The sequence below is a fragment of the Archocentrus centrarchus genome, chromosome 1, assembly GCF_007364275.1.
Source record: "Archocentrus centrarchus isolate MPI-CPG fArcCen1 chromosome 1, fArcCen1, whole genome shotgun sequence".
Taxonomy (NCBI): Eukaryota; Metazoa; Chordata; class Actinopteri; order Cichliformes; family Cichlidae; genus Archocentrus; species Archocentrus centrarchus.
Window position 1 is genome coordinate 3,914,083 of NC_044346.1, and position 15,373 is coordinate 3,929,455.

General features: G+C 41.0%; 1 protein-coding gene across 2 annotated transcripts; it reads left to right on the top strand.

Annotated features, from left to right (window-relative positions):
- Window positions 1-920: 920 nt before the first annotated feature.
- Window positions 921-12,378, top strand: sp2 (sp2 transcription factor). Of its 2 annotated transcripts, XM_030735650.1 has the most exons (9): window positions 925-993; window positions 5,286-5,362; window positions 6,418-6,465; window positions 6,673-7,422; window positions 8,150-8,368; window positions 9,868-10,168; window positions 11,421-11,598; window positions 11,818-12,011; window positions 12,255-12,378. In XM_030735650.1, exons 1-9 carry the CDS (start codon window positions 987-989, stop codon window positions 12,353-12,355), a joined length of 1,875 nt encoding a protein of 624 aa, XP_030591510.1. In that variant the 5' UTR covers window positions 925-986; the 3' UTR covers window positions 12,356-12,378. The 2 variants fall into 2 exon arrangements, with proteins under 2 accessions (XP_030591518.1, XP_030591510.1); XM_030735658.1 differs by lacking the exon at window positions 6,418-6,465 and having other exon boundaries at window positions 921-993.
- The last annotated feature ends 2,995 nt before the right edge of the window (window positions 12,379-15,373 follow it).

Genomic DNA, 15,373 nt, shown 5'->3' on the forward strand with positions numbered 1-15,373 from the left:
GACGCTGAAGTACCCCGACCACAACTTACGGACATCGGTACTCAGTGCGGCCCACTGTAACCCCTGATTATAGCACTATAAATGATACATAAATTATATGGTTTTTTCTCTTTAATCCCTTTGTATGCGATAAGTCCCGGTGATGGAGGATACGCCAGTAGGATTGTCTTTTATGCGTTATTGTTCCTCCATTTAGGCTCAGATCGGTTTGAATGGCGCACTTACCAAAAAATAAAAACTTCTCTCAAATATCTGAAACCTAAAGTAACGGGTCTGTTTTGAACATATAAGAAGTAAAAAATACAGATATTTGTGTAAAAATGTAGGGGGTAAAAGTAAAAAGTTGTCAGAAAAATAAATACTCAAGTAAAGCACAGATACCTGAAAATTCTACTTAAGTACAGTAACGAAGTATTTGGACTTCCCCCCTCTGAGTATAGTCAAACTCAGAACTATCTAAAATATGCAGCAACACCTATAACAATGCAACATATGTTCACAACTTTAAAATAAACATATATTGACTAAGCGCAGTCTTTATTCCACATAACGGTCCGCTCCTTACAATGTACCGTGGCACCGTTTTAACAGGTCAGGCACCACTGACTTAAAGCTCATTGATCAACGCGGCTGCCATTCTTATTTTGACCGAACTGCCCCTCAAAGATCACATTGGCCGTCAGGGACGTCAGTAAAGCAGCGCTCCTGCTGCAATAGGGCACTCGCTAGTTCCAGGTCTGTCCTCTTTGAACCGCCCCACGGATCACAATCTCGATATTCCATTGGTCAAACCGTCATCCATCGACCGACGTACAGAAATCTCATGTCGGGATTGGCTCAGGCGGACTTCGATCACAAAGACAGCTGAAGGCGGTTGGTTGGAGCGGACGTCGTTCAACTCTCCATTGTCCGTGGATTGGTGTAGCAGCGCGGGCGGATTCCTCCATGGGCTCGGTCTGCAAGGCTCGCGGAGAGCGAATGTCGTCATGAGCGGTGGGTAGGAATTAAAACATTGGTGTTTATATTACATTCTACTTCGTAAAACATTTTATTTGTATTGAAGAGAAAGCACTAATCATACTGTGGTACAGATAACTATGTTTCAGGGGGATTCGTGGGGTTGTATGTTCCAAAATAAGCAGTGCACTTCCGGCAAAGGGCTGCCTTTTTCTGTAACGTTATCAAAGAGAGTTTGACTTGCTAGCTACGCGTCAGCTAGCCAAAATGCTAGTGGACGCGATGGAGCTGGTCCTTTACTTGTTTTTGCCCCCAAATGTGTCTGTGCATTTCCACCACATATGAAACTCCACAGCAGCACACTGAGATATTTCCATGGTACAGACATTCCAGTCCTGCCTCTTCTGCCTGTCAAAGCAAAGCTGCACATATACACAAATCAGCTTAAGCTAGCAGCTAGATGTTTCAGCCTGCCTCAGTTAAGTCAGTAGTGCTAGCTAGCTTGGTGGCTAACGTTAGCTGCTGTTGAATTGCAAACCAACACAACAGAGTATGGCGGCGCTATTTTGAGGCCGCACCCCCCCACCCCCCCAATTTGTGCTATTTGCAGGACTTAAAGTCAAACTCGCATAACTGGTGGGATCTGCAAAATTGCTAAAGTTCTTTTAACTGTCGTAAAGATTTGTTATCATCCATCCAAAAAGTGTAACAGCATAGAGAGGTTAGTGGCTCAGCAGGCTGAGATTTCCCCGTGTGAAAGTCTGCTGCTTTAACAGTGATGTTCAAGCGTTTCGATTAACAGCTGCATTTATAATACTTTTACTTAATGAGGCAGCCAGCTCCAACAGAGGAGTTCCTCTGTTGGAGCTGGCTGCTGTTTGCACAGCTGATCAGCAGCCACCACGCAGAGGCTGAGTTTATTATCTGTCAGGCTTAAGTTTAATGTCGACAGATGAGCTGGCAGATGCAGCTGGTACATCTTGCAGAAATGAGGAATTTCTGCTTCAGGCATTTCCTCATAAGTAGCAAGTTATCCGACATTTCCATTCCTGAGCAGGCCTTTAGTAAAGCCACTGTTTGTGCTCTTTTATGTATTGTCATTACACTTGAATTCCCGAGTAAAGCATCTGTTGTTTGGAAAATAAGTTCAAGGCAAACTTTGACAACTCTGAATGCTTTTCTAACCATCTGAATGAAAAACATTTTCTACATTGCAGGATAAAAAAAAAAAAAAATCCCAAACCAAAGAAAGATATTAACTGCCCTTGTAAAGTTATGAAATTAATCTACAGTAACATTTATTTTAATTTTATCTAAGTGTTGGGTGATGTAAACATAACAATAAGTGCTACTAAAAAACCACCTGCTGGATATTGTGTGGGTCTTCCTCATGCCAGCAAAGCTGCTCTAACCCTCTGTGGCCTGTGGTGTCAGGCACTGGGCTGAGGCTGCTCGATCAGAATGAGATTAGGGTATCTTGCAGGCCAATGCTTTGGGGTCTGTGTTTTTGTTCCTCAGAGTTTTTTATTTTTTATTGGTGAGGCAGGGTGCGTTGTTCTGCTGGGAGATGTCGTTGTTGTTGCCATGTGTGGCTAAGGGTGCTTGGTTTGCAACAGAGTTTATTTGGGTGGTGCTGTCAAAATAACACAGCACATGATCTGTCAGTGTTTTTAATGTTGTGGTTGATGGGTGTATTGCAACACAAGTTTCCTCAATAAAAATTAAACAGAAGTTAAATAAATGTTCACTGTAATAGTGAAATTTTGTGCATGCACAGAAATGCTGTGCATGCTTGAAAGGTGCAGACAGGAAAGATCACTGAACTTCAGAAGTTTGAAGAAGGCTGCATTTACACTGACCAAAAAAAAAAAGCAGTTGCTGCACAGCAGGCAACCACAAACACATTTCATCATTTATAACACCTGTCAGAAAAGGCTGAGAATAACACAGCCCCATTCAATACGACCCCAAATAAGTGGTGTTAGTGCACATGCTTTATTAGCATTTTCAAGCATTTTCACCTTTAAACTTGACTTTATGTTTTTGCAGTTATTGTGATGATTCACATATATAGTCTGATATAAGTTTTTATCATAATGCTATCACCCAGCCCAATTCATCTAGTTTTATATTGAATATTGATGGAAGTAAATATTTTTTTCTTTGTGAGGGCATGTTATTTCTAGTGAAATCTTTTTTTCTTCATGCTGCAGAATATGCTTTGATTTTTATTTTTTTTTCCTTTGACTATGTTTACAGATCTGTAATGAATTACTCCTTTTATCAGCAGCCTGTGTATTTGTAGCAAGTATTGGTGGTTACCTGAAGAGTGCTGTGTGGCTGCCATGTGGTTATGCATCTCGCATGCTGGTTGATTTCAGGTGTTTTCCAGCGTACGTGCTTGGAGCTCAACAGATGTACTCATGTTCTAGTAATGTTTCCTTTTGTACATTATTGATGACAGCTGCTCAGTTTCACACACGAAAAACATGCCCACTGGTACTTCTGCTCTATAAAATCCCATATCAAAATACTTAAGGCAGGTACAGAACCCTTGTCTTTTTTGCACATTTTGTATATTGCACTTGAATTTATATTGGAATATATATTATTAAAAAGTGGAGATTATATCCTGTGCACTAGCTCGTGTTGTTGTTCAGGCAGTAATGGGTAGTGGAACTGTGCTGCTTTATCCAGAGCAGTTCTGTTTGACAATAACAGCCTCAACCTATTTTGATCATTAGGCAGCATTGCTTGGCCCTCAAGATTTACCCTGCTCTTAAATGCTGCTGGGCAGTCTGCGCTAAATGTACTTATGCTGACTGTCGAAATGGAAATACAATATGCTCAATAAATTTTGTGTCCTTTTTTTTCTTTTCCATATGTTTTTGAGTGCAGCCCAGTGCATTTCTTTGCTCAGAGAGAATCTGAAATGTGGCCAGGATCCTGATATTTGTAGTTGGAGCATGCACAAGCTTTGATAGTTGAAAATGTTCGACGTACAGGTGTTGACTCTTTCTTGATTGAATACATTTTGACAGGTTGTTGGTCCACTGGATCAAAAATGAATAAAACAGCAACAGATGTGATGCAGTGCTTTATTTATCAAACAGATCAGTAGGTGTGTGCATCATTCTCACATACTGAACAACAGAGAGAAAACGATGCTGCTCTAAAGGAGTTCTTTAAAGTTCTAGTTCCGTATACTGCTTTGCATCACTGGTGACTGTTTTTGAAAGCATGCTTTTGGAGATTGTCAGCATTTTAATTTTAAAAAAATTACTCCTTTTTATAATGCAGTTATTGATGCGTTTTAATGTGTGAATATACAAAATCTGCACCGAGTTACCCAAAAAGTTATAAAAATGATCTTAATTAACTTACATTTGGATTTTGTCCTTGGAGTGTGATGAATAGATGCCGCTGACTGGACAAATGCGTTTAGAAATGGAGAAAACGCAGTAACCATAGCAGTAAAAGTATTTGTTAGCCATCTCTGTGACTGGTAAATGACTCATGTAAAACATCATTATGGTGCTTTAACAACAGTAAAATGATCTATTGACTCTTGACAGATGTTGTGGAAAAATAAGGCTGAAGCCTGAAGCCAAACTGATTTTATGATGATTTATTGAAAGTAAGAATATAACCTTTGCAAAGGGATCAATACAGTACGAACAGTCTTCACATCAGCATTGACCAAAGAGCAAAATAACCACAGTTCCTTTATAATCTTTGTGTTGATACCGTCTTGTTCTGTTAGCTGTGGGGAGTTCAGTTTCCCACCACCATGTAACCTCAGCCTGATAATAAGTGCGTCACGGCCTTGGACACAACCTAGAAAGAAATTTGTTTTCTACTTTGCTCACTTGGTTTTTGTACTAGAAAAAGAAGTACACAGAGGTTATTTGAGTTGAAAGACAAATTATCCATTACAACAGACAGCTTTGAATAACTCAGCTGATACCATGTTTGAGGTGATTATTTTTGATATCCTTCTCTAGTATCAAAATATTGAGAGGAAAATATTTTCTGGAAACCTCCAAAAAAAGCTGTGGTATTCCTGAATGCATTAAGAGGTGTCTGTCATGGTAATATCCCACTTGTGTGGTGAAAATGAATGTGTCAGCATGCAAATGAATGTGTTAATTAGCACAGTTAATGACCTTATTTATGTAATTGATGACATTTAATGATCAAATGACAGTTTAAGGGAGACAGTACATGGCTTGTCCTTCTCAGAGTGGTTCTGTTTTGTTGTAATATCCTGGAACAGCTTGACCAATGCTGCAGGTATCCTGAAATTACTCTGCTGTATGTTTTTTCAGAACAACAGGACAGCATGGCTACCACTGTCGCTGTCAGTCCCAGCGAATACCTTCAGCCCTCCTCTGCTTCGTCACAAGTGAGTAGCAGCCACAAGCCTTGGCTGTGCACTCTTGTTGCACTCTTTGACATCACTGTTGCATTTAACCTTTGCATGTGTTCATATTGCTGGACACTGGCGGCATGTTTCTGTGCTAATATGTAAGTATTGGACCAGGTTTTGCTGATTACATTTAATCACATTTTTAAAATCGCATTTATGTATTTGGCATATCCCTAAATAATTTAAAGTTGTGCATTCATATATCAATAAAATACCAGTTTTGATCTGAACCTAAAGAAGTCACACTGGTGCCTTAACTTCATGCTAAGGCCATTTCCTGCTTCATATGAAGGTGAGAGTTTGAGCTTTAAAAAAAAGCTTTGACTCTTGATAATGTTATTAAATACCAGTTGTTTGTTTTTGTAAAAATTCTTGTGAAATGCCTGGTTTTCTTCCAGTATGTGGTAAGCACACTGTGCCTAAGCGTTTTATTTTTATTTTTTTAAATATATTAAAAAAACCTACAATGACTAAGTTAACACCTTATTAGTTTACTGTTTCCATTAGCTTATTGTCACATGTCAAACTGCTTTGAGGAAAAAAAAAACTAGACAAAACAAACAAAAAGGAACCATTCAAGTGTTCTAACATAATTTTGTTTTACCTCTGTATCCGTCTACTTACTCCCACTAATTATGCATTATGGTAGGTGTCATTAATTTTTCAAATGAGGTTAATTCTGTGCTCTCTTATTGGTTTAGCCTGTAAATGGAAAAGCTGCCCTCCACCACTCCCTGTGCTGGCTAAAGAAAATGAGCCACACAACTTTTCTGCCAGAAACCTTGTCTTCTGTAAATTCAGGTGTTATTTCCCTTCCCCATGTTGATCAACATCTGAGTGAGAGAATTGCTCGGGAACTTAAATACTAATAGCTAAACTATTATCACTTTTCAAATTTGATTGCTTTGGCTGGATCAACCTTCCTGGTCCCAGTTTAGGACTCACGTGTTGCCTCAAGTACATAAAGCGGTCCGGTGTATGTAAAGTGCGCTGAAGATGGCATTAATGTAGAATGCTTCCCTGTCCTGCAGCTTGAGGATCACACATTTGGACCAAAGAGGGGCACAAAGGCATTGCAGGTGGAAACTCCTACACCTACTACACCACTTGATCGCTACTGATTATGATTCTTAATGTGTAGCTGTAGGCTTACCTTTTGGCTTGTTAACTTGTTTTGTTTTTAGTTGCTGATCTTACTGCTACTTCACCCTGTCTTTCTCTCGGTGCTGACCTATTCTTGTTCAGGCTGGTTTTAATGTAGACTTGGCCTGTGTTTCTTCCCACAGGACACCCAGCCCTCTCCTCTGGCCCTCCTGGCTGCCACCTGCAGTAAAATTGGCCCTCCTGCTGCTCAGGCTCCTGTCACCTCTCCTCCAGCGCAGCCACAACCTCGCAGGCTCCTTCCTATAAAGCCGGCTCCTATAGCCCCCGCTCCACCCAAAAACCTTGGTTTCCTTTCAGCAAAGGGCAATGTGATCCAGCTCCCTGCCGGCCTGGGCTCTACAGCTCCTGGCAGCCCCATCGTCCTCACTATCCAGCAGAGTCCTGCTCGCACCAACACCTCGGCCCCTCCTGGCATCCAGTACCAGGTGGTGCCGCAGATCCAGGGTGCACAAACCATTCAGGTGATGCCACAGGGAGGTCAGATCCAGCTCATACCAGGAACCAACCAGGCCATCTTTACCACTCCCATGACCATGCCAGCTGCAGCCACTGCTCCGGTCACGCCACAGAAGACTGTAGCCATCAAGCCCTCCCTCAAATTGCGGAAGTCAAACAATACAGCTGCAAATTTGGTGCAGCTGCCCAGTGGGCTTACACTGCCCCTCAACGTGGCTACAGGAGAGGTGGGTGGGACACAAATCATCACAGAGACAGCAGCAGCCACTCCCACTCCTGGAAAGGGACGGCGAGGGAGGAAAAAGAAGGTGGTACTGGCTGTTGAGCCTCCACCGCCCCCTCCCCCGCAGGCTGCCTCTCCGACCCCAGAGCAGATGGAGACCATCCTAATAGAAGCTGGTGACAACATCATACAGGTACACCTGTTTGTTATTGTTTCTGCTGCACGAAAAGAGATGCACACTTTTTTTGTTAAAAGTTCTTAACATTCACCTTCTTAACCTGTGTTCTCAGTGTGTTCTTTGAAATGACAGGGTTTTTTTTTTTTAGTTTTGACTGTTTTAACTTTTAAATTGTAAGGTTATGCAAACACAAGTGTGACTCTTTATGGTACAGAGCTTTTTTGGTGATGTGTATCACCATGTGTTATATCGGTGATTCAATGTTTGGAGAGTGTCATGCTTGTGTGACGAACAACAGTCAAATCAGCTAAAACATTTGCTGGGGCTGGGTTTGCTGTGCCCGACACCTTCTTCTTGTTGTTTGTATTGTGCTAATCAGCCTTAGTTCTTTTTTTTTCTCCATGGTATTGAAAATGGTATTGAGCATCAAGTATTTTCCAGAATATTGATATCGAGTTTGAACCTCTATTATAGTGATAGTCCTTCTCTGGAATAATCATTAAAACAGTCTAGTAGTCCAGTCTGTAGCTAGCCGATGTAAATCTGCATCGGTCAGCCCGTGCGGACATGCAAACAACGAATTTAATTTGAAGGTCTCACTCTTATTTCCATAGCTTGTATATCAGCAGCCTTGAGCCAACCACACAGAATTCTAGCCTTTCAGCATCATCACAACACTGAAGATGTTGGCTGAAGCTGAGGTTGAGCATTACGGGTCAGCTTCTTGTCTCTGTATTTGCAGGCAGGGAACAATTTGCTGATTGTGCAGAGTCCCGGGCAGCCAGCTATGGTGCAGCAGGTCCAGCTGGTCCAGCCCAAACAAGAGCCTCAGGTGGTTCAGATTCCACAGCAGGCATTGAAGGTGGTACAGGCTGCCTCTGCCACGTTGCCGCCTGTCCCGCAGAGACAGCCGGTCTCCTCGAGTCTGCAGGTCACTCCAGCAGATCCATCATCAACACAGGTATCCATTCAGACTTACTTTTTTTTGTTTTTTAACCTCTGTTATGATAATCTTGACTTCTGATTGGCTGACTGCAGTTATGGCGGAAAAGGTTAACAGTGACTACACGTATATTGGACCCACCTTTTAAACTTAAATGTTTGTTGATCAGACCTGGAGACCTCCAAAGTCCACTCTCATTTAGCTTTGTTTTTGGTCTCTACCAACACCTTATTGCTTTACAGAAGAGTGCCCAATTAACCCTTCAACACCGGGCCACTGCTGCCGATACACGTTACCTGTATCACCGCTGAGACGTCTGATCAAATGTATTTTGTATTACTGTAATTATCTGACCGTTTGTCCTATCGGAAAAATTCAGATGGTTTCTGAAAGCTGAGAAATTGTGCTTCACGCCCAACATAGGATTCCATCCATCCATCCATCCATTTTCTTCCGCTTATCCGGGGCCGGGTCGCGGGGGCAGAAGCCTAAGCAGAGAAGCCCAAGCTTCCCTCTCCCCAGCCACCTCCTCCAGCTCATCCGGAGGGACCCCAAGGCGTTCCCAGGCCAGCCGAGATACATAATCTCTCCAGCGTGTCCTGGGTCTACCACGGGGCCTCTATTACAGTAATTGTTGCTGGAAGTTCGCAAACAGCAGGATATTTGAAATATGTTGTGCCTTTCTGTGTGGAGTTTGCATGTTCTCCCCGTGTCTGTGTGGGGTTTCTCCGGGTACTCCGGTTTCCTCCCACACTCCAAAGACATGCAGTTAGTGGGGTTAGGTTAACTGGTGATTCTAAAGTGCCCACAGGAGTGAATGTGAGTGTGAATGGTTGTCTGTCTTTCTGTGTTAGCCCTGCGACAGGCTGACGACCTGTATATGGTGTACCTTGCCTCTCACCCTATGATAGCTGGGATAGGCTCCAGCCTCCAGTGACCTTGAAAAGGATAAGTGGAAGAAAATTGATGGACGGATGTATCGCTGAAGACACATTCTGTGTTAAAGGGTTAATCAGTACTGACATCTGAAAATGTAATTTGAGTCAGCCCCTACTAAAAGGAACTGCACTTATGTGTTCATCACCACCAATTTTACATAAGTCATGAAATAAGAAATAGTAATACAACATTATTTATTATGAATACCTAGTGCTTCTGTGGTTTAGACATTCACTTAACAAACCAGGGATCCCCAGTTTGACCTGGGATGAGCCACAAATCCTTAGGGGGTTGTGTCAGGAAGATGATCTGGTGAGGAAAATCAAATATATGGTGCTGCCTACTGTGGCGACCCCCTGTGAATAAGGGAGCAGCTGAAAGTAACTTCTTCTATTTATTATAAATACCCCAGGAACCATAGCAAGGGACCGTGGGGCATTCTTACAAGCTGCAGCTAAACTACCAACATGTTGAAAATCATACATAAGATAATATGAAAATTTAATTAGCAATTAGCTTATATCCCAGTAAGGGTTAACATTTTAAGTAAAAATGTGATTTTTTTTTTCTTTCCTCAGATTCTCTTTAAAACAGCTTCAGGTGAGTGGCAATCTGTTCAGCTCCAGGACTCCACGACGACGACGACCCCTGCCACCACGGTTGCCCCTGCCACCACCATCACGTCGCCAGCCGCCAGCACCAAGAGAGCACAAGCTACCGGAGGACGAAAGGAGCGGACTCTGGCAAAAATTGCCCCTGCAGGTGGAATGATACAATTGAACACTTCGCAGCTCACCTCAGCAGCACAAGCAGTGCAGACCATCAGCATCAATGGGGTCCAAGTTCAGGGAGTTCCTGTTACCATCACCAATGCAGGAGGTGAGCTGATGTTGGATGTTTTGCGTTTTTTTGTTTTTTTTTTTCCTTCCTTCCTTCCTCTATAAAACTGAGCACAAAGCAATCAAACTGTTTTTGTGAATAGACAGATTAACTTTTTTTTTAGTTTTCCCACATAATAAAGAAAAAGAGCACACAACAGTCACCTCCCAACCTAACACACAACAGTGGGAGGACATAAAATGACAGGTGGTACATCAGAACATATGCATACAGTACATACAGAGTGCATATTATTTAAGTTTCTCCATCAAACTTAAGTACTGGTTGCCATATATCATAAAACACACTTTCTCGGTTAGTCAAGGTAAATCTGATTTTCTCCAGATGAAGCACATTTCCTTATTCTCTCCTCCACATTTCAAAAGAAGGGGGTTTATCTGATTTCCAACAGAGCAATATCACCTTCTACTAGTGTAGACCATGACATAACCTCTTTCTTATTCCTCACCCATCCTGGTTCAGTCACTCCAAACAACACTGTAAGGGGGGGGGGGGGGGGGGTGCGTGGAACTTCCCTACAATTGCCCTGGACAGAAATTCAAACAAGTGATACCAAAAGGGCCCTAGATTTGGACACTGAAAAAAAAAGATGAGCCAAAGTCCCCTGATCTTTACAACACTTAAGACAGAGAGTGGAAGCATCCTTATATATTTTTGACTTTTTTTAAAAGGGGAAGAACACTCTTCTCTCGTACTTCTGATATATACACTGATGTGTGTATGTAGTGCATGCAGGGAGCACAGTGGCGGAGACCCCACTTCTCATATGCCATTTTCAGTAAGTGCACTCATGGAACAGCTTGGATTGGATGTGAAGCTTGGAGAACTTGGATTTTTTTAAAATAAACAAACAACAAATAAACACTGTCTGTTGGTTGACTGTGGGACACGCCCCTTTCTTTTATTTTGAAATTTCATTTTTTAAACCAGCTATTCCTGGCCATTTCTGTCTTGTGTAAAAAGCGGGCACAATTGCAGTCACGTGAAAATAAAATTCACATTGCTGCATAAAGTCCTTTGAAAGTTTTCAAAGGACTTTATGCAGTGCTGTGAAAAACTGTGCATGTTGTCCAGTCATTACTTTCACATCTGGATTGTTTGTTGATTAGAATTTCAGTCCAATTTTGGCAGTATACTCTCACCACTGATTTATTTTATCTTTTTTAAAGAATTTGCCAGCTCCCACCAAAGCCCTGCTGTGTCTCTTACAATGAGTCTCTGTGTTTGTCAGGCCAGCAGCACCTAACGGTGCAGACCATGCAGGGTGGAGGGCTCCAGCTGGCAACAGCACAGGGCCAACCTGCCATCCAGGTAGACCAGACCCTCACTCTGGAGCTGCCTGGCCAGCCAGGAGAGAAAAAAAGGCGAATGGCCTGCACCTGCCCCAACTGTAAAGATGCAGACAAGAGGTGAGCCTGTCAAAGGATGGACAAATGAGTGTCAGTTTGAATTCTTCTTCTTTTTTTGATTCAGTTTTCAGTTGATTGCGAAAATTTTAGGGTCGTTACCTGGACTTCCACATTTTGAGAATAATGCTAAATCCATGCAGTGAGGTTTTACATTTAAGATTCAGCTAGATTATTAAAGCGGTCATACTGATGAATGGTTTGGGTGTGTTCACTGTTTAGACCTGGGGAAGTGGGAAAGAGGAAACACATCTGCCACGTCCCTGGCTGTGAAAAGACTTTTAGGAAAACGTCTCTGCTCAGAGCTCACGTCCGGCTCCACACTGGCGAAAGGCCCTTTGTCTGCAACTGGGTTTTCTGTGGGAAACGTTTCACACGCAGTGACGAGCTGCAGAGGCACGCCAGGACGCACACAGGTGCTGTAGACACTGAAACAAACATTATTTTAAAATTGCTCAGTACTTAATTTCACAGTGACGTACTACAATGCATGTTTGTAACTGCAGATGTTCAAATAAAAAGGCAAAGTATGGAAAGAGTTGCTAAATACATCACTCAACAATCCATAAATTTTTACAAATTATGTTTGGTTGACCAACGCCTATTGTGATTGAAAATGACATTAAAGACATTACTCAGGATATTTTTCCCTCCTACAGGAGACAAGCGCTTTGAGTGCAGCCAGTGTCAGAAACGCTTCATGAGGAGCGACCATCTGACGAAGCATTACAAGACTCACATAAACACCAAGAACCTGTGAGCAAACTGTATACAGATAAAAAACAAAACAAAAAAAAAAAACTAAGAAACTGTTACAGGAAGGATGGGCAGAAGAGATGAGACCAAGGGATTGTGTTTGTGACTTATCCCACAATGGGAAATTCTCCAAAAATAATCTGCTAGAGTCCCTGTCACTCTTCAAGGACACTGTGTAGCATGGTGTACAAAGAAACCCTTCCTGGTGGACTTCATCAAACTTTCAGCAAATGTATTGACAGTTTATTTTTATTTTTATGTTTTGTTTTTTTTTTTTTTTTCCTGAACTGGTCAGAGCCAGCTTTGACTGAATTTGTAAGGTGAAAAGATGGCGAGGCTTTAGACTTAAATGCTTAACTCTTCATGATTATTTATGAACTCCTCTGGAGGAAGAACATTCATCGAATTTTTTTAAACCAACACCAAGGACTCCAGGACTTCAGTCATGGTTTCGGTCTTTTATTTTGTTTTCCTTACCCCAAAAACCTTTGTACTGTTTGTTATGGAATATTGGGAGAGCCCAGAAATTGAAATTAACCCCCCCCCCCCCACCAACAGCAAAAAAATAAGTTGAGGTTATCTTAGTGGAGTGATAATCATGTTTTTAAATATTTCTGCATCAGCAGGGATTTAAAAATCTGTAAATCCTGCTGTTAAAAAATCTACCAATGCGATACAACCTTTAGAAGTTTACATCAGTTAGTTTTAAAATATGTAATTGCATACAAGTCAATATTATTACTTATAATAAGGCATTTATAACATTTTTCCATACATAATTTTTTTCCAATGTGACAAAGTAATTTACAAAAGAATGTGGGAAAATTTGACACATGTGTTTGAGGGTACTGATCAAGCCAGCCTGAGTTCCTGCAGCCAAAACCAAAGTGACTGAGCTGCAGAACAAAGCATTTCAGTGTGAGCTCGGGCTCATGAGGGGGAAAACACAGAGGTTAGGCCAGAATTCCTTGTGCCTTAAAAGTTGTCATAAAAATTTAAAAAAGTGAATTTACAAACAAGCAGGCCACAAGTAAGGAAGTGCTGGAGTTATAACAATATAATGATATCTCCATGAGATCTGGAAGGTCCTTGGATAAAGGTAGTGATCTATATACAGCAATTTAAAGGTATGGGCAAATGTCAAAGTTGGGTTTTCTTGGGCATATTTATTTAAATTTAATGAACTCTAACTGAATTGAGAATTTAAAACCTGGAGGAGCAAGAAACGATCCTTGTGGAACACCAAAGTTAAGAGGATTCATTTTTGGGCTGCCCTGCCGAATTTTCAGTCTTCGCACGTTTTGGCAGTCATGCAAATGAGATGATAGAAAAGTAGGGTGTAACCTCTGTTGCCATTGCTGACAAGAACAAATGGTTGTTAAAGATGCTACAATTTTAAGTACCATAAAATTTAAACGTAAGTTTAAACATCACTGCTGACAGTTAGGTCTCTTTTATCAGTAAGTTGTGTGTAATAGATGAAACCTTTGTGAAAGACTGTACAATTATTCTGTCCAAGCAGCTTTGCCAGGGAGATGTCAAAGTGTAATAATTATTTATACTACCTAAAATTCTCTACCTTTACAGAAGCACTGCAAGAACTTTCAAATATCTGGAAAAAATACACAATTTAATGTGTTGTTGCTCGCAGTGGGACTGGAGCGATGGCCCAAAAACACATAAGAGTTTTTTTTTTTTAAGTTGTGGAAATAAAGTAGAGGTTTCCTGAATCTGTAAGTGCTAAAGATTTAATTCAGTGAAATATTAGCGGTAAGAAGAGTTGATAACCCTTATGCAAAACACGCTCAAATGGCTCTTGTCTGTGGCTGCTACGTAATTGGTTATTCATCCTGGATACTAAAACAGGTACGCTTACTTCTAGGGCTGTGTGTCAGATTCCTATTTATTTTTGTGCTTGCCAAGTATTACAGTTGCTGAAGTTAGGCCATCCATTCTTTGATCACATTAGTTCCTGACTTAAATCAAACCAGTTCTACTTTTTTTATTTGAGTTGTTCAGTGGCTGCATGTTTATAGTCGATATTTAACAAACTTAATGACTTCTGCTTCTTTTATTACACGTTTTTTAACCTGAACAGTTCATGTTTTCATTGTGGCTTATTTTTTTAGAACATTTTCATATTTCTCAAAGTAAGGAAACTAAAAAAAATCTGGTACCGGTGACACTTTCTCCTTGTTTACTGATTAAAAAAAACAAAACAAAATTCCAGCACTGTGTGCTTAACTCGCAGCATAGTTTGGATTTGATGACTCGTAGCCTATGCATTGCTGTTTATATGATCAGACTTTTAATTATTTGGCCTGACTTGACAATCATGTCACAAGATGCAAAAAAAAAAACAAAGGAAGAAAATAAAGCTTTCTCAGGCCTTCTATGAGTTACACAACCTTTTTCCAGTTATATGATGGCTTTAATTCTGAAATGACACTTGAGATGTTTTTGTTGATGTACAGATGACCAGCATTAGGCCTACTGTACAGTACTGACGTAACTTTCTTTAATCTCATTTGCTTTACAGAAAATACACATTTGCTTATTGATTTTGATGTAATGAAGACGTACTGACCTTTTCCTAACAGTTCATCAGTCAGTTTGAGGCCTGAAGTTGCAGGGGAGTTCTTTATCTCTAAAGAAGTACACCAAGTCATTGATTAACAAACCTTTTTGGTCAAATTATCCTGGTGCCAGCATAGCAGCTTCACTCTGCAATGAGGTTTGTTTCAGTAATAAGTCTAATAGATGGTGCAGGCTTGTTACAGTTTATTTGTACACGACAGAGAAATTTGACCAAAAAAAGCTTAACTTGTGGCAAATTAGTTTTCAGAGCACGTTGGAAAAAGTGCTTCAAAGAGGTGACATTGGGAGAGAGAGAGAGAGGCTGCTCATATTTATGTTTTTTATTTCATGTCTGAATATGTAAATAAAACGTGTCTGTCAGACACGGTAAATGTAGGATATTAAGAACAAGTTAAGCTGCATAGTTTTGTGGTTGGCATAGCCA

What these genes read in the sequence shown, in the direction of transcription:
- sp2 (XM_030735650.1), top strand. An exon ending in CCTCCTCTGCTTCGTCACAA is followed by an intron (nt 5,363 to 6,417) that starts GTGAGTAGCAGC and finishes CCTGTCCTGCAG; the next exon opens with CTTGAGGATCACACATTTGG. An exon ending in TGTAAAGATGCAGACAAGAG is followed by an intron (nt 11,599 to 11,817) that starts GTGAGCCTGTCA and finishes TTCACTGTTTAG; the next exon opens with ACCTGGGGAAGTGGGAAAGA.